The 25,861-nt window shown below is 45.9% G+C and overlaps 2 protein-coding genes and 1 pseudogene across 2 annotated transcripts in view; all 3 read left to right on the top strand.

The window, feature by feature from the left end:
• The window catches only part of LOC102841876, a 13,519-nt pseudogene extending 12,362 nt beyond the window's left edge, over window positions 1–1,157 (top strand).
• A 7,751-nt stretch (window positions 1,158–8,908) lies between these two features.
• Window positions 8,909–25,861, top strand: part of LOC102841494 (zinc finger protein 28 homolog) — a 28,319-nt gene continuing 11,366 nt past the window's right edge. The window contains exons 1-6 of the mRNA XM_006868276.1: window positions 8,909–9,131; window positions 10,226–10,320; window positions 12,086–12,212; window positions 14,902–14,994; window positions 16,428–16,591; window positions 17,943–18,042. Of these exons, the coding sequence (XP_006868338.1) occupies window positions 8,909–9,131; window positions 10,226–10,320; window positions 12,086–12,212; window positions 14,902–14,994; window positions 16,428–16,591; window positions 17,943–18,042 (802 nt within the window). The remainder of the gene's footprint in view (window positions 9,132–10,225; window positions 10,321–12,085; window positions 12,213–14,901; window positions 14,995–16,427; window positions 16,592–17,942; window positions 18,043–25,861) is intronic.
• Window positions 19,505–25,428, top strand: LOC102829733 (zinc finger protein 28 homolog). Its single transcript, XM_006868253.1, has 4 exons — window positions 19,505–19,655; window positions 19,833–20,028; window positions 20,116–20,993; window positions 25,331–25,428. The coding sequence occupies exons 1-4, from the start codon at window positions 19,505–19,507 to the stop codon at window positions 25,426–25,428; spliced, it is 1,323 nt and encodes a 440-aa protein (XP_006868315.1).

Here is a 25,861-nt window from a genome sequence, read left to right as displayed (position 1 = left end):
GTGACCACTGCAGGAAAGTGACCGCTGTAGGAAAGTGACCACTGCAGGAAAGTGACCGCTGTAGGAAAGTGACCACTGCAGGAAAGTGACCGCTGCAGGAAAGTGACCGCTGTAGGAAAGTGACCGCTGCAGGAAAGTGACCGCTGTAGGAAAGTGAGTCCAGGCCTTTTTTCTGTTCCCAGTGCATATAAAAGCCACCTATACACTTTGATAGCATAGTGGTTACGAATCGGGCTGTGAGCTGCAAGGTCAGCAGTTCGAAACTACCAGCAGTTCCGCGGGAGAAAGATGAGGCGGTCTGCTCCTGTAAAGATTTACAGCCTCGGAAACCCTGTGTAGGGTCGCTATGCGTCGGAACCGAGTCTACGGTACATAACAACAACAACAATGCACTATAGTGTAGTAAGTGAGCAATGTTGTTAAGTGTCGTTGAGTCAGTTCTGACTCAGTAACCGAGTAGAGGGTTTCCGATGAGCGACTGGTGAGTTTGAACCACTAACCGTGTGGTTCAAACACACCTGGCTGTCCTATGTTCTTTCCTACAGAGCCACACCAGAACTCCACATGAGCAACAGCATTATGAAGAAGTTGGAAATACTGTGAGAACAACTAAAATGTAACGCCGAGACATGGAGTGAGCACATACTGTTGGAAAAATGGCTCCAACTTGCTGGATGCAGGGTTGCCGTAAAGTTTCAATCTGTGAAAACAGTATCTGCAGAGCACAATAAATGAAATGTAATAAAACGTGTCGTGCCTGTAGTGAGTGCAAGGCTATGGAAATAGTCTTAGAGGTGTGGACCACTCCTGAGGATGGCTCCATCTGAAAAATTCCCATGTGGCCTCAGGTGATGGTGACTGGTGAGATCAACACATTTTGGGTGTGGGTCCTAACTTTTCCTCACATCTTTCTTAGGCATCTTAATGAAAGTAAAAACACGTGACCACAAGTACAGTGAGACTTGGGGGAACCAGGACTCAATGGGATGGACTTTTCCCCCCAGTTCTTACAAGTTCTCCACTTTAGATGGGACAGCCTTGTCACTTCTCCATTGCTCTCTGTTAGTGGGAAACTTGTGAACTTTTGTTCTCTGACAGGTTTTCCCCCTTACACAGGTTCCGGCTTCCACAGGTTTTACTTACTCTCAGCCCAGTGATTCATTTTCAACATTATTAACACTTGTCCATTTTTTTTCTAAACAAGACTCTTCCAAATATAAAGTGGTTTAAATTTTTTGTAAGTGACAGGGAGTTCGGCTTTGTCTAGTTTTAATAGCATGTTAGACTCACTACAATGCCCAAGGTATCTCACAAAAATAATTTCTACAGGTAAAGAACTCCATACTGAATGGTTTTGAAGTCTAGGAAAGTTCTCAGAGAAATGATACAAGGGTAAGTAAAAGTACTGTTATAAAATCATAGAAACTTTTAATAAAACTATCAAAATGTGAAGCTACTATTTCTTGACATATCTTCCATCTAGGTCTATGTTCTGAAAGCTGTGTTTACATCTCTAACCCTTCCCCAAAGGATTCTACATTCTTTCATTTATACCATGTGATAATGTCAATTTGGACATCCTCAGCCTCAAATGGTGTTTCTCTGGAATGTTCTTTGAGTTCTGAGTGCAATAAGAAGTCTGAAGGGACAAGATCAGGGCTGTAAGGTAGATGGAGTAAGGTTTCCCAATGACATTCTCCTAGGACAACCCTGCTACTCTTGAACAATGAGCAGGTGCATTGTCATGGAAAAGAATTCCTCCACAAACAATATTCCTGGCTGTTTTCCCACTTGAAGACACTTAACAATTACTGAAATAATTTGTAGTCATCCACTGATGACAGAGACATGTGGAAACCCATTTTGTTTTGCATAATCCATGTATGAACTGGAACCCTAGTAGCAACAATTTTAGACGTACCCTCATATAAGGGCTGTAGTTAGTGGTGTGTAGTTGGTTTGGGTTCACAGCAACTCAACATGACACAGTAGAACTGCCCAGAGAGGCTCTTAATTAGGGTTTACTGAAGCAGATCTCCAAGTCTATCTCCTGCAGAGCCATTGGATGCGTTCAAACTGCCAACCTTCTGGTTAGCAACTGAGCATTTATTTTTTTTAACGTTTTATTGTGAATTATGTGATTGTTTACATGGGAGAACATTAGCTTTACATTCATCCTTTCGTATATTGTTTCATTGCCATGGTTACAATCCCCTCTAGAGCACTTAACTCTTTGAAGTTTTTATTTTGAATTGAGTGATAGTTTACATGGGAGATCATCAGTTTGACACTCATCGTTTCATTGCAATGATAACAATCTCCTCTGTGCATCATCATTCAACAGGATTTACTTCCATTCCCTCTGTTTATTTGTTTTTGAGGGGGTGGGTTGGGGAATGTACACAAATACACTCAGGAATATATAATAATTTAAACAACCCAAGGGCACATTCGGCAAACCTGCCTCCTGGCCACCAGCATACAGCCTTTCTCTTTCCATGAGTCTGGAGTCCTCAGCTGCTCCCTCTCTCCATGTCCCAATTTCTGCCTTCATCTCTGGTGTGGTTGCTTCTCTGGATAGGGTTCCACATTGTGCTCATGGTCCTTTCCCTTGATGGTCCTAGGGTCCTCTTGAGCAGTTGGCTCTTGTACCAACAGGACTATGCTATATGGGTTGGACTTTGAAAAATGAATACGAATTTTCAGACAAATTGAATAGGTACAGTCAGAGGGAAGAGGCCTGTGAACTCAACACACTTGAGAAACTCACAGTATTTAAGCTTTAGCTCCTGCACAGTCCTTCCCTGCTTTGCTTCCGTGCCCCTTGGAGAGACTTCTGGCAGGCACTGCATGTTCCAGTTACCATCAAGGAGAGTCTGTCTCATGGTGAACTCCTGTTTTACTGAGTGGAACTGCTCTATAGGGTTTTCTTGGCAGCAATCTTAAAAGGAGCCCTGGTGGCACAATGGTTAAGTGCTTAGCTGTTGATTGAAAAATTGACGGTTTGAAGCCACCCAGCAGCCTTGGGAAAAGACCTGGTGATCAGTTGTTCAATCAGTAAACCCTATGAAGCAGTTCTACTCTGCCATTTGGGTGGCCATGAGTCAGTGAACTCAATGGCATGTAACAACATCCAGGACTGCCTTTGAGTGGATTCCTACTTGTGGTTAGCCCACGTATCAGAGTGAAATTCCTCCACGAGGTTTTCTTGGTTGTAATGATCATGGAAGCAGATCTTCAGGACCATGGGGAGCAGCGAGGAACCAAGTTAGCCTCCTAGGGATCTTTGTAGTACAGATGCTTGAGTGAGTGAGTTTATCATGATGTTATTTATCGGTCCAGCTGTGAGGATTTACGTTTTCTTTACATTGAGGTGTAATTTACCCTGGAGGTTGTCTTTGATCTTCATCAGTAAACATATTTCAAGTCATTTTTGCTTCTAGCAATCATGAAGATATGGGTAGAAGCTAACTTTTTTTTTCTGTACCTGGGTATTCAATTTCCTGGGAAAAAACAAGTTGTTGCACTTTTGTAAAAAAACAAAAACAATTATTCATATTGTTGTTAAATGCCATCGAGTTGGTTCTGACTCACAGTGGTGCTGTATAGGGTTTCTGAGGAGTGGCTGGTGAACCTGAACCAGCGACCTTTCGGTTCAAACCGACCTTGCAGTCCAGTGCATTAACCCCCAGCACCACACCAGGACTCCAAATTATTCATATATGGTTGGTCTGTTTCTGGACTCTAAGATGCCACTGACATGTCTGGCTGTATGCTAGCCACATATTATCTTGATTCCTGTACCTTCATCATGAGTTTTAAAATCAGTGTTAGTTTTCCATTATTATCCTCTTTCTCAAAGTTGTTTTGGCTAGTCTAGGTCCTTTTGATTAATCTTTAGAATCAATTCAGTAAAAGCTAAGATAGCCCTGGTGGTACATCAATAAGAAATCCGCTGCTAACTGAAGGGTGGTCGGTTGTAACTCACCCAATGGCTCACAAAAGAAAGTCCTGGAGGTCTGTTTCTATCGAGATCACAGCCAAGAAACACGAAAACTGGACCACAAGGGTAAGTGCTTCCAGACCTGAAGAGTGGTTAAGGGCCACAGTCTCCGGTTCCGCCAGTCTCTCGCTAACCAGTAAGCCCAGTTTTTATTTATTTATATGTAAATAGAAATAAATTTATTTATAAATCAATAAAGCCCAGGCACCATCTAGTTCTTCTGGTGAAAATCCATTGAAGGCACCTAAATATCATTCTTTCTTCTTCAGAAACATTTTCTTGCTCTGCATTGTCGTCACTTGTTTGGGCCACTCTCTCGTGTCTTCACGTGAACTGAAATTGTTGTCATCCAGACATTGTGGTGGTGTTGTATTTATATTTAACTGATGATTTTATGTTGGTGTGCTCTTTGGTCCTCACCCCTGTCTCCTGGTGGGTAGGAGAGAAAAGGTGGGTTCCATATCTGAAGGGTGACCAAAAGCCACCCCAGTCTTGGGGTTTTACTAGTCCCTATATAACCAGTATTTTCAGTAACCTCATATGCATGCGAAAACTGGACAGTGAATAAGGAAGACCGTAGAAGAATTGATGCTTTTGAGTTATGGTGTTGGAGGAGAATATGGAAAGTGCCATGGGCTGCCAAAAGAACAAACAGATCCGTGTTGGAAGAAATGCAGCCAGAGTGCTCCTTGGAAGGCCAGGATGGCCAGACTTCGTCTCTCATGTTGTTGTGTTATGTGCCATGGAGTCAGTTCCGACTCATAGCGACCCTGTACAGGGTTTCCGAGGCTGTAAATCTTTTCGGACATATTGTCAAGAGGGACCATTCACTGGAGAAGGATATCATGTTTGGTAAGGTGGAGGGTCAGAGAAAATGAGGAAGACCCCCAACAAGATGGATTGGCCAAGTGGCAGCATCAGTGGACTCAAGCATGGCAACAGTAGTGAGGTTGGCCCAGGATCGGGCAGTGCTTCGTTCTGTTGTGCATAGGGTTGCTATGAGTTGGTACCGACTCGATGGCACCTAACAACAACAAACTCTCTAGTCAGTGAATTAACCCTCCCTCTCCCCTCTCACCACTGGTAACCATCAAGGTATGTTTCTTTTAGTGTGAAAACCTTTTTCTCTATTTTGATGAGGTTTATTTTCTTTGAGGTTACCATGTTGTTGTTAAGCGCTGTCGAATCTGTTCCGACTCGTAGCCCTATGTAGGGTTTCTGAGGAGCAGCTGATGGGTTTGAACTGCCGACCTTGTGGTTCATGGTCCAGTGCTGATCCTAAAGTTACCATGTATTTTATTTATTCCCAAGTTTAAAACAGTCTCTTCTGTCTTGAAATTGACTCTTCCTTGCCATTTGGACGTTCCATAACTACACTATTCCCTGTTTTTGTTTTGTAATTGTCTTCCTTATAAATTGGTATCTCTGGTGTCCCCTATATTCCATCTTGTAGGTTTGTTTTACTTTGGATATTTCTATATCTGGGTTGAATTCTGAGTGGTGTTGTCATGTATGTTAATCTGAAGTTGTTTGTTGTCTTCTATTGTTGGTTCTTTATCTAAAGAACTCCCTTAAGTATTTTTTATCAAGTTGATCGGGTTTTTACAAAGTTCTTTCATTTTGTTTATCTGGAGATGTCATAACTTCACCATCGTATTTGGGAGCCAATTTTGTCGGGTATATGAATGATGGTTGGCAATTTTTTTCTTTTAGAGTTTTAATATGTCATCCCATTGCCTTCTTGCTCACATGGTTTCTGCTGAGCTATCAAAGCTTAGTCTTATTGGCTCTCCTTTATATGTAACTCTTCATTTTTCCTTTGCTGCTCACGAGTCTTTCTTTGTCTTTGGTTTTAGAAAAACTGATTATATGACTTGGTGGTTTTCTTTTGGAGTCAATCTTGTTTAGGGTTCGTTCACCTTCTAGACTGCCTGTTTTCTTGTCTTTCATGATGTCAGGGAAGTTTTCTTTGAACAACTTTTTGACAGTTGTCTCTGTACTTTTTGTCTCTTTGTTTTGGAATTCCATTCACACATAAGGTGTTCTTTATGAGGTTTCTCACATACATCTTAGGCTTTCATTTTGGATTTTTCTTTTCTTATTTTTTCTGATTATCATTCTCGCAGACTACTATTGAGAGATCTGTCTTTAAGCTCACTAGTTTGGCCTCCTGTTCATTACAATCTACTCTTTTGCCCTTTCAATGTATTATCACTTTTTGAACTTTTAGTATTACTCTTCTGGATTTCTATTTGCAATTTTTGTATGGTTTCTGGTTTTTCATTTATTTTTGTTCATTCATTCTTGCAGTGTTTTCCTGAATTGTTCTAAAGTTTAAGTTTTTTGTTGTTGTTTTGTTTTGTTTTCTGTATTTATCTTGCTTTTATCTGCAATTTTTTCAAACTTTCTCCCAATCTGTTGAAGGTACCTAAATATCATTGTTTTGAATTCTTTATCAGATACTTCCAATACCTTTTTTTTTTCCTCAGAAACATTTTCTGGCTCTGCATTCTGGTCATGTGTTTGAGCCACTCTGTTATGTTTCTTTATGTGAACTGAAATTGTTGTCTCCAAGACATTGTATTTGTATTGATGATTTTATGTTGGTGTGTTCTGAGGCTCTCATCACCTGCCCTCTGCTGGGTGTGACAGAGGATGGAAGCGTGCTCAGCTCTGTTTGCTGTTTCTGTAGCGCACTTCAAGGTGGGGTTGACTGTTGTTGGTCGTTGATGGTCCAACCAACCCATACAAGGCTCATGCTGTGGGATGGAAAAGAGACTGGCGTGGCCAGCTTTAGATGGAGTTCCTGTAGACCTAGGTGTTGTCTATGGTCAGGACACCTAGTCTGGAAGTAGTTCATGGCTGAGGTCAGGGTCTTTCAGGCCCAGAGGGCGGCTGGTTATAAGAGTTCCCACTTGTCCAAGGGCTGGCTGTGAATTGACACTGGACTTTCTGTTGGTCGGAAGAAGTGGAGTTCATATGCTCCAGAGTCAGGGGAGTGCACCTAGCACCTGACTCAAAACAGCACGGTCCTGCAGCGGGTGGGGCAGGATTGAAGCTGTTAATGCCTTTCATACCCAGGAAAGCATGGGAACAAGAGGATTGCACCTTTCTCATTGCCAGGCCATCTTGATAGAATGCTGTGTGGGAAAGTTCAAGACAGCCAGGCTGAATCAGTTCATCCAACAATTCACCTGTCTGTCTCCTCTCTCACTGCCCTGTTCAGCATCTTCTAGTCAGTGTTCAATCTACGACTTCATCCTTTCCAGGATTACCAGCTGTATCTGTTTCATTTGGTCCCTCATATTTTTTTTTTAGAGGGTCTTTGTAACATTCCTGCCTATTCAGCCATCCTGCTGGAGGTCACTAACAGAGCTTTTTAAAGGGGTATTTTTTTATTGGGAGGGTGGGCAATCCTCTCTGAAAAGATAACAGGTATTCCAGGCTAGAGGAAAGTTTGCAGGGAAGACTGCTTTCCACACAGGACATTGAAATTCAAAGGCAACAGAATGAGAAGTACAGCATCTTGGTGGACAGGTGGCTGTGTGCCATGGAGTCCCTCTGACTCATGGTGACCCTGTATAGGGTTTCCAAGGCTGTAAATCTATACTGGAACAGAAAGTCTCATCTTTCTCCTGCGGGGTGACTAGTAGCTTCGAACTGCTGACCTTGATAATGGCAGCCCAACTCGTAACCACTATGCTACCAGAACTCCTTAGATAGAGTAGGGTGGTGGAGGTCTGTGTAGAGGAAGGATGGGGGGATGCGGGGAGTACCAAAAACCAATCCCACAACCTTATGGGTTCAAAGATGTCAAGTTCAGAAGAGAAGAGGTGAACACCCTTCACGCCCGGAACTGAAATCATCCTCAAGGCTCAACTTTCAGCCAAACCATATACATGCTATGAAGTGAACTACATACTCCTTTAGGACAATCAAGCAAACAAGATAAAAATGGCAGCATGTGCTCATGAATGAAACTCAGAACGCAGAGAAAGGATCGATGAACAGAAACAGGGAGATAGTGTGAAGAGTGATGTTATATTGTGTGCATTGCAATCAATGTCCCAAAACACGTATGAAGAATTATAAACTAATTTGCTTTATATACTATCATCCAAATCATAAGGTATTTAAAAATTAGATCAGAGTGGGGAGAAATAGTATGAGGCAAATCAGGCACCTACTAAGGCAATCAAAAGACTTAAATGTTGCCGCGCCCCCGCCATCGCTTGGCCTCTGCACGCCTTCCGTTCTAGGGTGGAAATAACACCACGCCGGAAGCTAGCCTAGGTGACCGAGGTGCCTACCCTCCTCAAACGCCAATTTATCCAACCCTCGACGTACAGCGGCCCCGCCCCTCCCTGTAACTACCTGCACGCTCCAATCACGATGCCGACTCCCAGAAGCCTCTTAGGACGGCGTTTGTGGTGCCATGGGATAAAACGCCAGGAACTGAAGGGCGGCGATTCATGTTCACCAGCCACTCCTAGGAAACCTACTACAGCGTCGCTATGAAAACCTACTTGAAGGCACTTAACAACAAGATGCTTACGGCTGGGTTCCGGCTCGTTCTTGAAAGCCGGGTGGAAGGTCCCCCACACACACACACCGGGGGCGGAGAGGCCCTACTTAGGCCGGCAGCAGACTCGCGCCTTGCTAGCTGAGCTCCCGTCGGCGCTGCCGTATTCCCGTTTGAGACTACATTTCCCTGCGGACACTGCGGCGTGCGGACACGCCCACTTCCGGCGGACGCGCGGCGTCCAGGTTGGTGTGGTCCCATTGGGTTCTGCGGAGGGGGCGGGGCCCGGCGGGGACTTGGATGGAGGATTTCTGTGGGTGAGCTAGTGGCCTGCCGCCTGGCCTTACTGACGCGTGTGCGCCCGCCGCCAGGGACTGTGTGACATGGGGAGAGTGAGTGGGAACGGGTGCGTGCGTGCTCGTGAGCACGAGTCCCTCCCGGGTGCAGGCGGCCGCCGCCGTACCAAGCCCAGGGCAGGCCGAGGCCCCAAGGCCAGGAGGACGTCAGCGGCGCCGTCTAGGCGTGCTCCAGGGAAGCTGAACCTGAGGAACGGCCCCGCAGCCAAGTGTCAGCCTAGGGCAGTGGCCTCGGGGCCGGAGAGGAGAGGTAGGGCGAGGGAGGGGAGTCTGGAGGACCTCGGGCTTCTAAGCTGCTGGATCCGAGTCCAAACGTTGGGGAGTTCAGCCTTGACTTTCTCTGAACTTCGAGGCTGGTGGGACGGGAAGTTAAAGGTTTGGAAGCTCTCTGAGCCAGAGCATCCAGCAGAGGGGACTTTCTCTGGTCTTTGAGGCTGCTGGGTCTGGAATCCAAACGTCGGGGAGCTTACCCGGAGCATGGAGCAGAGTGTGAGGAGGAACCTTGGCTCACTCAGGGCCCCTCCAACCAGAAAGACCCTTGCCCACGGCGATCCCTTGTGTTTACAGGGAACTGTCCCATAGGAGTTTTCTGGTGGAATGCGCCCATGAAAGAGTCCAACCTAGGAAACCAATGGGACAGTTCTACCTCATCATACAGGGTTGCCTTGAGTCAGAATCGACTTGACATTAATAAGTCTTTATGGAAGTAAATGGCCAGGCCTTTTTTCCTTGGTGCTACTGGGTGGGTTCGAACCAGCAACCTTTAGATTTGTTGTTTTGTGCTATCCATTTGATTTCAACTGAGGGGTTTTGATCAGTTAGGGGAGCATAAAGTTTGTGCCCCCCAGGGACCTGTCTGTCACTATGAACCAGACAGCACCCTACTTCCAATCTCTTCAAAGAAAGAAAATCTCCTATAGATGTCCCTTAGGTTGAAAATGGAGTTCTGGTGTGGCGCTGTGGGTAAATGCAAGGTTGGTGGTTCAAGCTCATCGGAAAAGTTCCCTCTTCAGAAACTCTATACAGGGTCGCTATGAGTTGAAATCCACTTGATGGCACTTAACAATAAGGTTAAAGACAACAGCAACACTATTGCAGTAGACTTGATTCTGACTCATAGGAGCCTTATAGGGTAGAGACAGGACCCCATCCCAGCTGCTTTGAAAATGGTCTCTTTCTGTCAGTGAGTGAGTGCCTTAGCACCTGACTCTCGTCCTGTGAGAGCCCTTTCTGATTTATAAGGACTGCGAGCCACAAGGTCTGATTTACGGCTGTGGTTTAAGACTCAGCAGGCTGGGATTGTGTTGGAGTCCTGTCTCTAGCTGGTCTTTTCTCCTTCCCCAGCTCTGCCGTTCAGGGATACTGTCCTTCACCCAGAGAAGCTCTGCAAGCAGGAGGCAGCTAGGGCCGGAAGTGAGCTCCCTAAAGCCATGCCCCAGGTGAGTTGCTATCTCCTCTCTGAAGTGCAAGCTTGCTTTTCAGACTTTCATGATGCTTTTGTTTTTTCCAGTCTTCAGTTTTAACAGTCTTGTCCCAGGATTTGGTTCCTTTTATCTCCTCACATTGTGGCCTCGCACCTTCTTTTTGATCCTATTCAGTATCTGTTCTTCACTGGAATGATCGAGTCCCTCCCGACCCCACTTTTCTCAGAGGGACGGCAAACAAAAACTGATGTCTTACTTATCTGTAGGATAAGTACTGGACTGTGAACTACCAGGTCAGTGGTTCAAACTCACCAGCTGCCCCTTGGTGGTGGTGGTATGCCGTGGAGTCGGTTCCTACTCATAGCGACCGTGCATAGGGTTTCCTTTGAAAGGGCGCAGAAAGTCTCATTTTTCTCCTGCAGAACAACTGGGAATTTCCAACTGCTGACCTTGAGATTAGCAGCAGTATTTGTAACCACTGTGCTCCCAGAGCTCCTTGGAAACACTACGCAGGTGCTTAACAACAACACTGTAATAGAAATACCGCAGGTGGATGGATGGTTTTAAGAAAACAAAAATTTGTTCTCACAAGTTGTTGTTGTTGTTGTTCAGTGCCCTTGATTCTGTTCCAACTCATAGTGACCCTATATAGGGTTTCTAAGGAGTGGCTGGTGGGTTTGAACCCCCGATCTTTATGGTTAGCAGTCCAGTGTTTCTCCCACAGCGCCACACCAGGACTCGGTGAACTGAGAAAGGGTGATGGATACACAAATCTAGTCCTCTTTGACATCTCTTAATCCTGTCTCCTGAACCCTAGGCAGAGGTTAGGGTTTACAACATGCCACCGAATGGAGAACAGTTCCACAATCCTGGGAATTGTGACCTAGCCAAGTTGACACATATTTTGTTTTTATTGTTAAGTGCCATTGAGTCAGTTCCAACCCATAACGACCCTGTATAAGAGTTTCCAAGGAGCAGCTGGTGGGCTTGAACTGCAGACTTTGCAGTGTGGCGCATTAACCCACGGCGCCACACCAGGACTTTGGCACATATTTTAGTAGGACGTAATTCCATTCATGACATAGACAAACCAAACATTTTATCAAGGATGGGAGGGAAGGGGTGTGGGGGGATTTAGTTCCAGAGTTGACTTTACATCAGCGGTGGAATATTTTGGTAAAGGCAAGCAGTGGTACTGTCGAGTTGCTTCCAGTGTGTAGCGACCCAGCATAGGGTTTCCTGGGAGTGGTTGCTGATCTTGCGCCACTGACCTTGTGGTTCAAACCAGCTTTGCAATCCGGTGCATTAACCCACAACGCCACACCAGGACTCCAAGAGACCCTATACAGGGTCGTTCTGAGTTACCTCCAACTGTGTGGTACGTAACAGCAACAAAAATGGACACAGTGGTCGAATGCTTGGCTGCTAACCAATTGGTTAATGCTTGGCACGCACCCATTCTTGCTGGTCTTTTCCAAATCCTTCCAGCATCGTTAACATACACTTACTGCCCCCTAAGCAGAAGCTCCCCTTTTACTCCTCCCTAGTAACCAGTCCTGATGTGGCGCTATAAGCCAAGAGCTCCCCTGCAAGGTCAGCAGTTCAAGCTCCCCAGCTGCTCCTTGCAAACCCTGTACAGCGTCACCGTTGGTAGCGAATGTTTGAAGTGCTTGTGTCACACCGGTTCTTGCTCGTGTGTGAAGACAAGGCAGCCCTCGGTCCCTGAGCCCTGTAGGCACAGGAGCACTGGGTGACTCCCACTGTGTTTATGTCTTTTCAGGGCTTAGTGACATTTGATGATGTGGCGGTGGATTTCTCCCACGAGGAGTGGGAATGGCTGAACGTGGCTCAGAGGAGCCTGTACCAGACTGTGATGTTGGAGAATTACAGAAGCCTGCTCTCCCTGGGTAAGGGGCCTGCCCGCCTCCCCTCTCTGCCATGGTTCAGTGGTCGTCCCTGGAATGGTGTGCTGGCCTGTGAAGAACACTTAGCCCTTGCAAAAGCAGTTACAGAGACAAGAGGCTTAGGGTGGTGAAAGGCTTATTAACAGACAGGTGAGGCTAGGCATCCACCTGGGGAAAGGAGAGGAGGTGGAGCCCTGAGCACACCTGGCTTCTTCTTCATGTTTCCCTTTGTCAGAGAGTGGGCCGTATTCCCCTCAGTGCCCAAGGAGCCAATTCGGGGAATGGGTCCAGAGACAGTTTCTCGGAGTCTTGCCTTTCAGGTTTCAGCCTCCTAGTAGCTAACATGATTTCCTTTTGCAAACAGTCTCCTCTCCCCAGCCCTCTTTCTGAAGTCCCTCGCTGCTGAGGTTGACTTGTTTCCCACTGAGAGAGGCCAGACCTAGTGTGATTGGAGGCCTGCTCTCCCTACCTGACACCTGCACTGCCCATCGTTCCATCCAGCAGGGGGAACCACATGTCCAGTCTGGACACACCACATAACCTGAGCATGTCCTGTTTCCTTCTACGTGTTTCTCATTTTGAATTCTAGCTGACTCAAAACTAATGTTGAAACTCGAGGCGTCCCTTATTCTGTTGTGCTTCACAGATACTGCATAGTTGTTTTTGTACAAATTGAAGGTTTGTAGCAACCTTGCATCAAACTAGACAGTTGGCACCATTTTTCCTATAGGACATTCTCACTTTGTGTTACATTTGGTCATTCTCACAAAATTTCAAACTTTATTATAATGCTACACAGACGCCTACACTGTAGTGTAAACGTAAGTTTTACGTGCTCTAGGAAACAAAAAAATTCAACTGCATGTGACTTGCCCTATTGTGATATTTTACTTTACTGTGGTCTGGAACCAAATCCACAATATCTCTGAGAGATAGCTATAATCAGAACTCAATGAAATTTGAACATAAAGTTTATTCTGAACAGTTGTTCCATATGCATAAGAGCATACTGATTTCAGAGAAAGCAAATGGTTTGGAGAAGCTGGGTACGATGAAGAGAAGGGAGAGACACTGGGGATCAAGCGTTGGCTTGCTGTGAAGTGCCGTCGAGTGGTTCCGACTCCTCACGACCCTGTACAGGGTTTCCAATGAGCAGCTGGTGAGCATGAACTGCTGATCTTGGGGTTCGCAGTCCAGTGCTGACCCTGCAGCACCATCCCAAACCCTGCTCTCCTTTCATGGAGAGAGTCTCTGTCCAGGTCTTGGGAAAGTCCGTTTCAGCCAGCCAGGGAAGAAAAGCAACATTGGGTGAAGGGGACACTGACAGTGTCCGCCCTGGTCAGGACCCTCCTTAGCAGTGAGTGGACACTTGGTCTCCTGGGTCAGAAAGCACTAAAACAAAATGTGTGTTGTTAGGTTTTCTCTTTGACAGTAGTTTCTGAGATGCTGTGATCTCATATGTCCCTGCTGTCCCACTTTGTCATGTCGTTCTGACATAGCCACCCACATGGAGTGCTCTGTCTCTCTGACCCTAGCCACCCAGAGCTGGGTCTCCAGTGGCTGGGACTCTGTCCTTCCAGCCCCTGCCAGACAAGCAGACACCAGCCTGTGTGCTGGCTCTCAGTGCCCCCAGTGGGTTCCCTAACGTGCTCGAGTGACTCATAGTGACCCTGAGGACAGAGCCCAGCGCCTTATCACTGCACCACCAGGGCACCTTTTCTGTATTTACAGTGACCCATTTATTATAACCGGAGTCCTGGTGTGGCGCTGTGGGCTAATGCGTCAGACTGCAAAGTCATTTGAACTGCAAGGTCGGTGGTTCAAGGTCACCAGCTGCTCCTTGGAAACCCTATACAGGGTCGCTCTGGGTTGGAACTGACTCGACGGCACTTAACAACAACAATAACTGGAAAGGATAGAAGCAAACTGATGCATCAGGTGAGATCTGGGAGAGCGCCCAGCGCCGGCCCTCCATTGTCCACTGGACTTACCACTCTGTCTGTCATGCATGGAGGTTTTTCCCCAGGAAGACCCCGAGACGGTTGGCCATTATAGGTGCAGGGTCCCCTAGTCTCTGGGACGTGGCAATGCATGGCGTGGACCTTGGTGCAGTGCTATGAGTAATCTGCTCAAAGACATGCTGACTGTATCAGACTCTCCTCCCTCCAAGTGTGGGGCCTCGATAGCACAGCAACTTAGCAAACAGACCAAAAAGACAAACTCTTTGCCATGGAGTCTTAATTGCAGTCATGTGACCCTGTAGAAATGAACAATACCGCCCCCTAAGGTTCCGCAGGTGGCTAAGTCTTCTCCCTGCTGAGTGGCTGCTGGGTCCACGTTGCTGAGCACGTAGCCACGGTGGTACCAGGGCTCCTTTAGGGAATACAAACCAGGAAAACACCCAACTACCATCGAGTCACTTGCAACTCACAGCCACCCTGTGGAGGGTTTCCAAAACGTTTACAGGAGAAGACAGCCTCGTCTTGCTTCTGCAGAATGACTAGTGGGCTTGAAGTGCGGACCTTGTGGCTCGCAGTTCAGTGCTTACCCGATGTCGCCGCCAGGGCTCCTTTTCCAAAAGCAGACACAGGGCCAAAGCTTGTTCGTTGTCCGACACTGACCCTCACACGGGGTCACAGCGAGTCAGTCTGCGCAACTGCGAGGTTTCTTCTTTCTTTTGAATTTCGTCTAGGACTTTGCGTTTCTAAGCCCGACTTGATCTTCTTACTGGAAGAAGGACAAGAACCCTGGATGGTGAGAGAGACGACAGGAGACCAGGGCCCAGGTGAGACCCAGCCGCTCCAGCTCACAGCTCAGCCATCTCACACACTGGGTGTCTTCCTTCACTGATGGCTTCTGGAACCCTCTAGATCTGGAAGGGAAAGGCTAAGGTCCATTTTCTCCACCACCACCTCCTTCTCTCTCTTCTCCAGCTCGGCTGCCCTCCCTTCTCTGCCCTGGGTTCCGTCTCTGTCCCAGTTCGTCCCTGCTTGTCATTTAGACTTGCACAATCTCTGTTGTTTACAAATCCTTTTACCGAGTTTGATCTGCTTCCTCCGCTCTTCATTCTCTTTGATTCAATGACTGTTTCTCAGCTCTGAGTCAGAGCAGCTTGTTCTGGTGATAAAATGAGTTTCAGCCATTGTTAGGGGTAGGGGAGATTTGTCTACCAAATCTCCACTAGGACGGAATTGAAGTAGAAAATGCTATTGTATGCACCTGCCCCTCACGTAGCAACTCTTTCATTGTCTGATGTTTTCCATTTATGATAACAGTGACACATGTTATTTTAATAACATGCCGTCAGATCTTCTCATTTAAAACAGTGTTTGCTTCATATGGTTTGAAACCATTTCAGTCCTGATGGAATACGAGACAAACCGATTTATTGCCATTGAGTCTGATCCGTGGCCCCGTGTGTTAGAGGGTGGACCTGTGCTCCGGAGGCTTTTCTTGGCAGCAGGTCACTAAACCTGTCTTCAGCAGCTCCACTGGCTGAGTGTGCACTTCAGCCTTTAGATTAGTAACTAAGCACAAACCTTTTCACACTTACAAGGCCTCTTTCAGTACTCGTCCCTTTCTAGATATTAGAAAGCAAATATTCTTCCCCAACTATGCGCAGATTCTTTCCTGCTAATACCTGAGATGCACTGAACTGCTAACTGCAAGGTTGACAGTTCAAACCCACTAGCTGCTCCAAGGGAGAAAGATGAGGCTTTCTGCTCCTGTGACGATTTCCAGCCTCGGAAGCCCTGCACAGGTGCCTGTCAGTGGGAATGACTCCATGGCAGTAGGTTCTAACTTGTGTAAAAGCCTGGAGTCCAGCAGATCCTTAAGAGTGAACCCTGCATATACTACTGAGGTTTATTTTAGGAATGTAAGATTGCTCAACTATTGCTTTCCATTTGAAAGAGACTCCAAAACCATGTAATTTTCTGAGGGTTTTAATTCATCTGGTTACATTTTGAAAACTTCCTTAATACTAATACATAATAAAACAGTTAAACAGTGGACTGCTAACCAAAAGGTTGGCAGTTCAAATCCACCTCCTAGCTCTGTGGGGAAAAGACCTAGAAATCTGCTTACATGAAAACGGTACCCAGGAAACCCTGTGGGACAGGACAGTGTCTGTCACATGGGGTAGTCGTGAGACTCCATACAAGCCAAACCAACAAGAATGCGTCATAAAGGAGATACTGCTTTCTTACTCTCTTTCAGATTTGACACCTTTGCAGGAGACCAAGGCGTTACCACTAAAGCAGGACTTTTGTGAAGAAGAGTTATCCCAGGCATTGATAATGGAGAGAATTACAAACTGTACCCTGAAGTGTACCGTATTAGAGGGAAACTGGAATGCTGAGGCTCCGTTTAAGAGACAGCCAGTAAGTCGGGATACATTTTAGGCAAGACAACATCCACATAAACAGATCAAGACCCGTGACTACAACGGATATGGGAGACGTTTCCCTTTGAACACAATACTTCGTACAGAACAGATTACTCCCTAGGAGATAGAGTGCCTAATGTTGAGACACAGAAGAAAAGCATGCTGAAACCAGTGGTAATGAATCACAGGGAAGTCTGTCCTGGTTAGAAACATTTCAGTGTGTAACCAGTGTGAGAAAGTTGAGTAGCGTATCATCCCTTACTGTTTACCAGCGGTTGATGGAGAAAACTGGCTGTACGAAGTGCACATTGAATATAGTAACCAGTAAAAACTTCATATTGTCTATAATTTCAGTCTCTCCAGAATTGGCAATTCTTCACAAAAGTTTCTCTTTTACCCCCAAACCTATAAAACACAATTAGGCCTAGTCATTATATGACTTGGGTTTCTTAGGAACCTTAGTTGTAATTTTTTTTCCTAAGTATTCTCTGGTAGCGTGGTTACGAATCGGGCTGCGAACCTTAAGGTCAGCGGTTCAAAACTACCAGCCGCTCCGCGGGAGAAAGATGAGGCTTTCTACTCCCGTAAAGATTTACACCCTCGGAAACCCTGTACAGGGTCGCTATGGGTCGGAACCGACTCGACGGCACTTAACAACAACAACAACAACATTCTACACAGCAAAACTCACTCTGCCGTTCAGTCTTTAAACACGGTCGTTGACGTTAGTTATAATCTCATGTCAGCATTCTCTTGATCTGTCTTCTCATTGTTTCATATCCATTGGCTTAGACTCTTCCCCCTAACTTTTTCATCTAAGTTTTATATTGTCCCTTTGGTCTCATATAGACAATAGTTTTTAAACAACACAATACTCAAAGTTGACAGTTTTTTTCAGTGAAACTGTTGTGAGTTTAAAGGTGAATGACTTCACACGATGGTCTCCACCAAAGGCTTGATGAGAAGCTCGGAACCGTGGTCTTGGGGACCGCTCTAGCCTTTGTGGATGTAGAATTTGAGGCTCTGGTCTTCATGTTTTCCCTTTCTTTCAGAGTCCATCTATTAGTGTCCCCAAACAGAGCACTCAGTAGTCGTAACCAGGCACCATCTAGTTCTCACTCAGGTGGCCACTTGTAAGTTTTTAATGCCAGAAATTCTCACCACATGTGAGGTCAGACATGAACTTTTAGAAGTAGATTCTCCCAGTTGACTGGATTGTCCTGCAAGCTTAGTCACAGTTGTTGCCACAGGTGATTCTGGGACAGTACGTGGACGTAGCCCATCGCCTTGGAGCCACGTGGGTTCATGAGCGTGGTGTGATCACAGTTATATTTGTACTGTTTCAGGGCCTGTTGACTGTCAGGAATGTGGCTGTAGACTTCGCCCAGCAGAGGAGATTCTGTAAGCATTGGATGCAGGAGAACCACGGTGACCTGGGATCAATAGGTAAGGATGTGGCCACTCGTAAATCTGAAGATTCCTTCGGGGTGTCCCGTTGTTCTGGCTCAATTTTTGCTGTGAGTGATGGAGGAGGCAAGAGATGGATGTCTTCTAAAGTGCTAGGCTTAATTTGTGTTCTCGAATTTCAGGATAATAGTCTGACATTTGTAGAGTCGAAAGTTGGTAACTCAGTTATGGAGTCCCTAGATAGTGCAGACGTTAACACGTTCGTTCAGTTGCTAACCCAAAGATTGGAGGGTCGAGTCCACCCTGTCTGCACTTCAGAAGAAAGGCCTGAATAGCTACTTCTGGAAAATTAGCCATGTCCAACTCTACTCTGAGTACACCTCTACAGAGTACAGCTCCACTCAGACCCTACGGGCTATCAGGAGCTAGAGTGGGCTCCACAGCAACTGACCCTGGTTACTTTTGTTACATTTGGAAGGTTGATACCGTGACCAAATGCCATCTCCGTTCACATACAGGCCGTAATGCTTGTCAGTCGGATTCGGTCTTGTTGGCACGACGAACGGCCCTGCGGGTGGTGAAGAGCGAGCGGACGGGAGGCCTGTTCTTGGGTGAGTCCTCGGGACATCTGTGGAAATGCTGCACTGATTTGAGCCCAATGTTGTTTTTAATTGTGACCTGAGTGGCACTTTACATGGGAGAACATCGGCTTTTCACTGTTGTATCATTGCAGTGATTATAATCCCCTCAGCGTATCATCATTCAATAGTATATGCTTCCAATCCCTCTGGGTTTTTTGGGGGGTGGGGAGGAGTGGGCAGATGTACACAGAAACACTCAGGAATGTAAACAGTAATATAATTTCAACAACCAAAGGGCACAGTGTGCAAGCCTGCCTCCTGGCCGCCAGCACTCAGTCCCTCTCTTTCTATGAGTCTGGAGTCCTCAGCTGCTCCATCTCTCCATGTCCACGTCTCTGCCTCCGTCTCTGGTGTCGCTGCTTCTCTGGTCAGTGTCCCGCACTCCGCTTGTGCTCTTCTCTCTTGATGGTCCTCGGGTCCTCTGTTTCTGGATTATAAGATTAACTACTCCCCCATTAGAGCTAAACTTTTTTCGGAGACTGAATCCTCACTAATGAGTACAGTAGACATATCTTACCAGATCCTCCAGGTGTGGAGGGAAATTTGTAATCTCTTAATCTGGGCTTCCAAAACTATATTCTTTGCTTCTGTGTCCTTTCTCTGCAGTGACAGCTACAGGTTTTTGTATGAATCGTCACAGTCTGGGGTCCTCTTACATTGTACGTGGCACGTCTAGTTATAGCTTTTACAGCTGTATTGTGTGTGTGGTTTTCATTAGAATTTTGAGTCATCAGCTTTTTTTGTTAGCTGATTCCTTCGTTCTAGCACATGAAAAAAGGAAATACTTTCTTTATCTTTCAGGCCAGCGATCTGTACATGAGACCCAGGAGTTCTTTTCAAAGCAGGACACATCTGATGAAATGGCAGCAGACAGGATTTCAGACACGAACTTTGAGGGTTCGATTTTCAGAGAAAAGTGGAATCTTGGCAGCCTCTTTGAAAGGAAGCTTGTAGGTCAGGAAGCGCAGTTCAGGCAAGAGATGATCACTCACAACAAAACCCCCTGTAAGGAGAGAGACCGGGGGGACACCAGATCGGGAAGCTGGTTCCACATGAATGATGCAGAAGAGAGAGTTCGTAATCTTAATCTGGTTAAGAGAGATCTCCCCTCAAACTCAGTAAAGCACGCAGGAATCTATGCAGAAAAAAAACTTTTCAAATGTAATGAATGCAAGAAAACATTCACCCAGAGTTCATCCCTCACAGTTCACCAGAGAATCCATACTGGAGAGAAGCCCTACAAGTGTAGTGAATGTGGGAAAGCCTTCAGTGATGGCTCATCCTTTGCCCGACACCAGAGGTGTCACACTGGCAAGAAGCCCTATGAGTGCATTGAGTGTGGAAAAGCTTTCATCCAGAACACGTCCCTTATCCGCCACTGGAGGTATTATCATACCGGGGAGAAACCCTTTGACTGCATCGATTGTGGGAAAGCCTTCAGTGATCACATAGGGCTTAGTCAGCATAGAAGGATTCACACTGGAGAAAAACCTTACAAATGCGACGTGTGTGACAAGGCCTTCCGGTATGGCTCGTCCCTTACTGTGCATCAGAGAATCCACACTGGAGAAAAACCCTATGAGTGTGATGTTTGTAGGAAAGCCTTCAGCCATCATGCGTCCCTCACGCAACACCAAAGAGTGCACTCTGGAGAAAAGCCTTTCAAGTGTAAAGAGTGTGGGAAAGCTTTTAGGCAGAACATCCACCTGGCTAGCCATTTGCGGATTCACACTGGAGAGAAGCCCTTTGAATGTGGAGACTGTGGAAAATCTTTCAGCATCAGCTCACAGCTAGCCACTCACCAAAGGATTCACACCGGAGAGAAGCCCTACGGATGCCAGGTGTGTAGTAAAGCCTTCACCCAGAAGGCTCACCTGGCCCAGCACCAGAAAACTCACACAGGAGAGAGACCCTATGAGTGTAAGGAGTGTGGCAAAGCCTTCAGCCAGACCACACACCTTATCCAGCACCAGAGGGTTCATACTGGAGAGAAGCCCTATAAATGCATCGAATGTGGCAAGGCCTTTGGGGACAATTCATCCTGTACGCAGCATCAAAGGCTTCACACTGGTCAGAGACCTTATGAATGCATTGAGTGTGGGAAGGCATTCAAGACCAAGTCCTCCCTGATTTGTCATCGCAGAAGTCACACTGGAGAGAAACCGTACGCATGCGGTGTGTGTGGAAAGGCCTTCAGCCATCGACAGTCCCTAAGTGTCCATCAGAGAATTCACTCTGGAAAGAAGCCGTACGAGTGCCCGGAATGTAGGAAAACCTTTATCCAAATCGGACACCTGAACCAACACAAAAGGGTTCATACGGGCGAGAGAGCCTCTCACTGTAAGAGAAGTAAGAGAGCCTTTAGGCAGACTGCGCCTTGTACTCATCATCAGACAATCCATGCTGGAGAGCCACCAACGCGCCCCGCTTTCCCTCACTCGTCAAGTCCTGTGGATCTCTTTCCCAAATTTCTCTGGAATCCAGCGTCACTATCGCCACCATAACCTCAGGCCAGCCACTAGTTCACCTAGACAACGCTGATAGTATGAAAACTGACGGCGGCTCTTTTTTCTTTGTTTTTCTCTCTTTCCAGCTTGTTCTCCACTTTGTGATCAAAGTGATTTGGGGGTAATACTTTGGCACATGTAAAAGTCGTGTTGAGATCATTGGTTAATGCATACAGTGTGCTAATATCTGGGCCATGCTAGGTATTCAATAATGTTAAGTCTTTTAGAAACATTATTTTTGGACAGAGAAGAGTTAACCGTCTTTCACTTTGAGTTAAAATGATTCCTAGAACAAGCTAGAAGAACACAGGCTATATAGAACAAGAGTTCTGAGGTGGATTAGTGAGGGCTAGCCTCTGGGTTGGAAGCTTGCTTTCATGATGTTGGTTTAGTATTGTGGTTTTCAATCTTCATTAATTTGAGGTGATGTGACCTGTTGGTCAGGGAATGAATTCACCCTTGCTCTCTGTGCGGTAGTGCTGATGGTGGGCTGACACTGTGCTCAGCTGATAACTGAAAGGCTGGTAGTTAAAAGCCCACCCAGAGGCTGCCGGACGGAATGCCTGGCCGTGTGCTGTAGAATAAGCAGTCACTGAACACCTTGTGGGACACAGGCCTCCTCGGACATACGAGGGCGCACCGTGAGTTGGAAATGACTTGACAGGAACTGATTGGTTGGTGTTTGCATGGCCCATGGGACACAGGCCTCCTCGGACATACGAGGGTGCACCGTGAGTTGGAAATGACTTGACAGGAACTGATTGGTTGGTGTTTGCATGGCCCATGAAGTAAGAATATCTTTTGCATTTTTAAATGGTTAATAAAAATGAAGAGTATGACAGCATGAAAATTAAGAGCTTTACAGTTTAGTGTTCCTAAATAAAGTGTTATTGGAATGTAGCCACACTCATTTGGTTATATACTGTCTGTGTCTGCTTTCAGAGTTAAGGAGTTGTGATGGAGATTATATGGCCCCTAAAGCCAAAAATATATACATCTGGCCCTTATGGAATCGGTTTGCCAATCTAGAGCAGAGGTTAGCAAACCACATACTATAGGCCCTATCTAGCTGCTGCCTGTTTGTATAAATAAAGTTTTATTAGAACCACAGCTATGTTCATTTGCTTACACATAGATGTCGAAATTGAGCAGTGGCATCAGAGCCCATAGGGTCTACAAATCCTGAAATGTCTTCACTTTTACAGAAGAAAATTGTTGGCCATTGTTTTAGAGCAGAGAAAAATATTCAAGTTCTAAATGGATCAGCACTGGACTGCGAACCACAAGGTCGGCAGTTCAAACCCACCAGCTGTTGCTTGGAAACCCTATGTAGGGTTGTTATGAGTTGGAATCGACTTAACAGCATTTAACAACAGTTCTTCCAATGAAAGTATTTAACTCTGACATATAAAATGAGAGCAAACTGTCAAGCAATTTATTGATGAATCTAGGTGAACGGAAATTATAACTAATAAAGGAAAAGAGAAAACAGTGGTCCCTCTTATCTGAGGTTTCCGTTACTGTGGATAACTGCCGTCTGGAAATAGAAAAGCTGGGTGTGCAGTTCTGAGTCCGTGACAAAATGTGCCATCCAGCGCCATCCCAGAGCCGGCTTCCTTCTCCTCCGCTGGGCACAGTCTGGAAAACACAGTTGGGTGTGACACTCCGCTCTACCCTGTCGGCAACTGACGGGTTAAAAGCTGCCCTCCTGGTCCACCCCGGGTACTCGTGTGTGTACAGGAAGAAACGTAGTATATGCTCAGTTTGGTACTGTCCAGTTTCAGGCATCCACAGATGGTCTTGGGACGTATCCACTGTGGATAAAAGGGGTATGTATCTCAAAGGAGAACTATGTCTTTCTTTCCAGGTGAAAGATTTGGTGCTATTAAAACGTTTGTAAATTGTAATACCAAACAAACCCAGTAGGATAGGTTTACCCTGACCATTTTATCTGAAAATACACGAGGAATGAAAGAAGAACAGGAGACTTGAAATATGTTTCTTTGCATGTGAGAGTTTGGAATATGATAAAACTGATCTGTTGGTATTGGAAGACAGCATTTAAAAAAATATAGATGCGTCCTACAGACATGGCAGAGCTTGGCCATACAATTTCATTTACATCTCTATGAAGTAGTAAGTACATGCTAGGGGCAAACCTAGAAAAGAGAAAGGCTTTATCAAGCAGGACATGAAATCTCAAAACTCCTTAAAGGAAGAGAGTAAGTTGGCCTGCGTAAAGCCTCGAACGTCTACATTAGTGAAAGCCAAGAAAAAGAATTAAAATACAATTAACAAAATGTAAAAACGTACGTCAGAAATAAGGCGCTACTAGACATGAAGGAGGGGGAAATTAATTTGTACCAACAAGCATTGCACAATTGAGGAATTCGAATATCAAGGAAATCTGTGGCGTTCTTAACCCTACTAATCAGGAGAATGCAAATTAAAACTCATTTTCTTAGTTCTCACCCGGGAAAACTGTTCCTTAGTATAAATTTGTCTCCTGTGTTTTTGGAATAACAATATGGTATGGCCTGTTAACATAAATATGCATTTCTCTGGAACCAGTAAATATAAATGTAGGACTTTATCCCACTGAAATAAATGGGTGTAAATAATACTTACTGCGAATTGTTTTCATAGCAGCAAATAGGGCTTCGGTGTCATGTCGAGCAGCTCGATCAAACTTGTTTACTGAATGTTGTGTTTACTGAATGTTATGTACCGGGCAGTGAAGAGAAAGAGGTTACATTGTCCAATTCCATGAAGAATTGGCCACCATATAGTATACAAAATATGCAATTTGTGAAACATGATGTTTAATTGACCTGATAGTTGAAGAGACCATTAATATTAACAATTGTTAAATGCCTTCGAGTTCGTTCCAACGCACGGTGACTCCATATAGGATTTCCAAGGCTGTGGGAACAGAAATCCTCACCTTTCTCCCACAGAATATTTCATATCCGTGTATTCAGTACATATGTTGAAATCTGGTTTTGTCCTTAACAGGTGCACCTAGCTCCTGGTTTTTATTCTGCATTGCTGTGGTGAACTTGCCAGGGTCAGTCAGCTGGCCCCAGTTCAGCCAGTCAGATGTTTCATTTCTCATTGGATTAGAGATACGGATGTGGGAACAGGGTCAGTATTCAGCTGTATGAGCCAGCGTGTCCATAATGGAGTCCTGGTGTGGCGCTGTGGCTTAATGCACCGGACTGCAAAATCAGTTTGAACCATAAGGTCAGTGGTTCAAGCTCATTAGCCGGTCCTCACAAACCCTACACAGGGTCGCTGTGAGTCAGACCTGATTCCACAGAACCTAGCTGCAACAACCATAAACTATAAACTGGTGTGGTGCTGTAGGATAAACACTGGACTGTTACACACAAGGTCAGTGGTTCAAGCCCACCAGCTGTTCCTTGGAAACCCTATATAGGGTCGCTATGAGTTGGAACTGATACCACAGCACACAACCACCACCAGCACCATAATCTAAGGAGCCCTGGCAATGCCGTGGTTAAGCACCCACCTGTCAATCCAAAAGTTGGAGCTGGGAACCTGCCAGCCACTTCTCAGGAGGCCATGCTTGGGACAGTTCTGCTGTGTCCTGTGGAGACATGATGAATAAGAAGGAACTCAATAGCACACGACGAGCAGGAGCTCTGGTAGCTTAGTGGTTATGAATCGGGCTGCAAACCTTAAGGTCAGCGGTTCGAAACTACCAGCCGCTCTGTGGGAGAAAGATGAGGCTTTCTACTCCTGTAAGGATTTACACCCTTGGAAACCCTGTACAGGGTCTCTATGGGTCGGAGCTGACTCGATGGCACTTAACAACAACAACAATAGCACGCAACAAACAATTCCGTAATATGCCCTCTGGCCCCGTCTTGTCTCCCGGTCACCACACAGTCAAGAAGTCTTTATGTTTTGGATGAAATTTTACTAAGAGAATGCGTTTTCAACTCAACTACTTATACATGTTTTGTGAAGTTGGTTTCATTACCTTTGGGGTAACAACACTCTCCCCTTCCTCCTCGGGTTCCCCATTTCCATGAGTCTTGTCCTTTCCTGCCTTCTGAGCTTTGTTGATGAGTGAAGACTGAGGACTACAGTTCTCCCTGATGTTACTTCCTTTATAGACCTGTGTGTTGCTTGACTGTCGGAGTCCGGCTCCAGCCGTCTCGCAGGTACCCGACGGAGGGGCGGGCGTGGATGAAGAAAAATACGTACAAAAGGAAAGAACTGAGGACAGGACCCAAGCTGATGGCGAGTGACGAAGTTTATTTCCAATCTCCGAGTTTATATAGGGTGGTTCTGCAAGTCATTGCTGTTTTGCATAGTTACAAGTTTATCTTTTGCTATGAACCACGCGATCCTGGGGAAGCTACCTTCCCTGCATGTTTATCGTTTACTGTGAATCACGTGATCCTGGGAAGGCCACTTCCCCTGTGTTGATAAGCCGACTTTGTCTGGTTAGACCCAGACTTAAAGTTTTACGAGGCCTGTAAGCCTTTTGGCCCCCAACACTTGACCAAAAGTTGGTCCCTGGGGGTGGGCTTGTTTCAGCAGTTTTAGATTCGTGGTGGAAGAAACCGAGGCCACTCGGAGAGGTGAAGCAGAGTTTCAGATTTTATTAAGCCAGCTGATTCAGAGGAGCTAATTCTTCCAGATTCTGAGTCCGGAATGGAGGACAATATGGGCCTAGAT

The sequence above is a fragment of the Chrysochloris asiatica genome, unplaced genomic scaffold, assembly GCF_000296735.1.
Source record: "Chrysochloris asiatica unplaced genomic scaffold, ChrAsi1.0 scaffold00116, whole genome shotgun sequence".
Taxonomy (NCBI): Eukaryota; Metazoa; Chordata; class Mammalia; order Afrosoricida; family Chrysochloridae; genus Chrysochloris; species Chrysochloris asiatica.
Note: the sequence above shows the minus strand (reverse complement) of the source record. Positions and strands in the feature narration are given on the sequence as shown.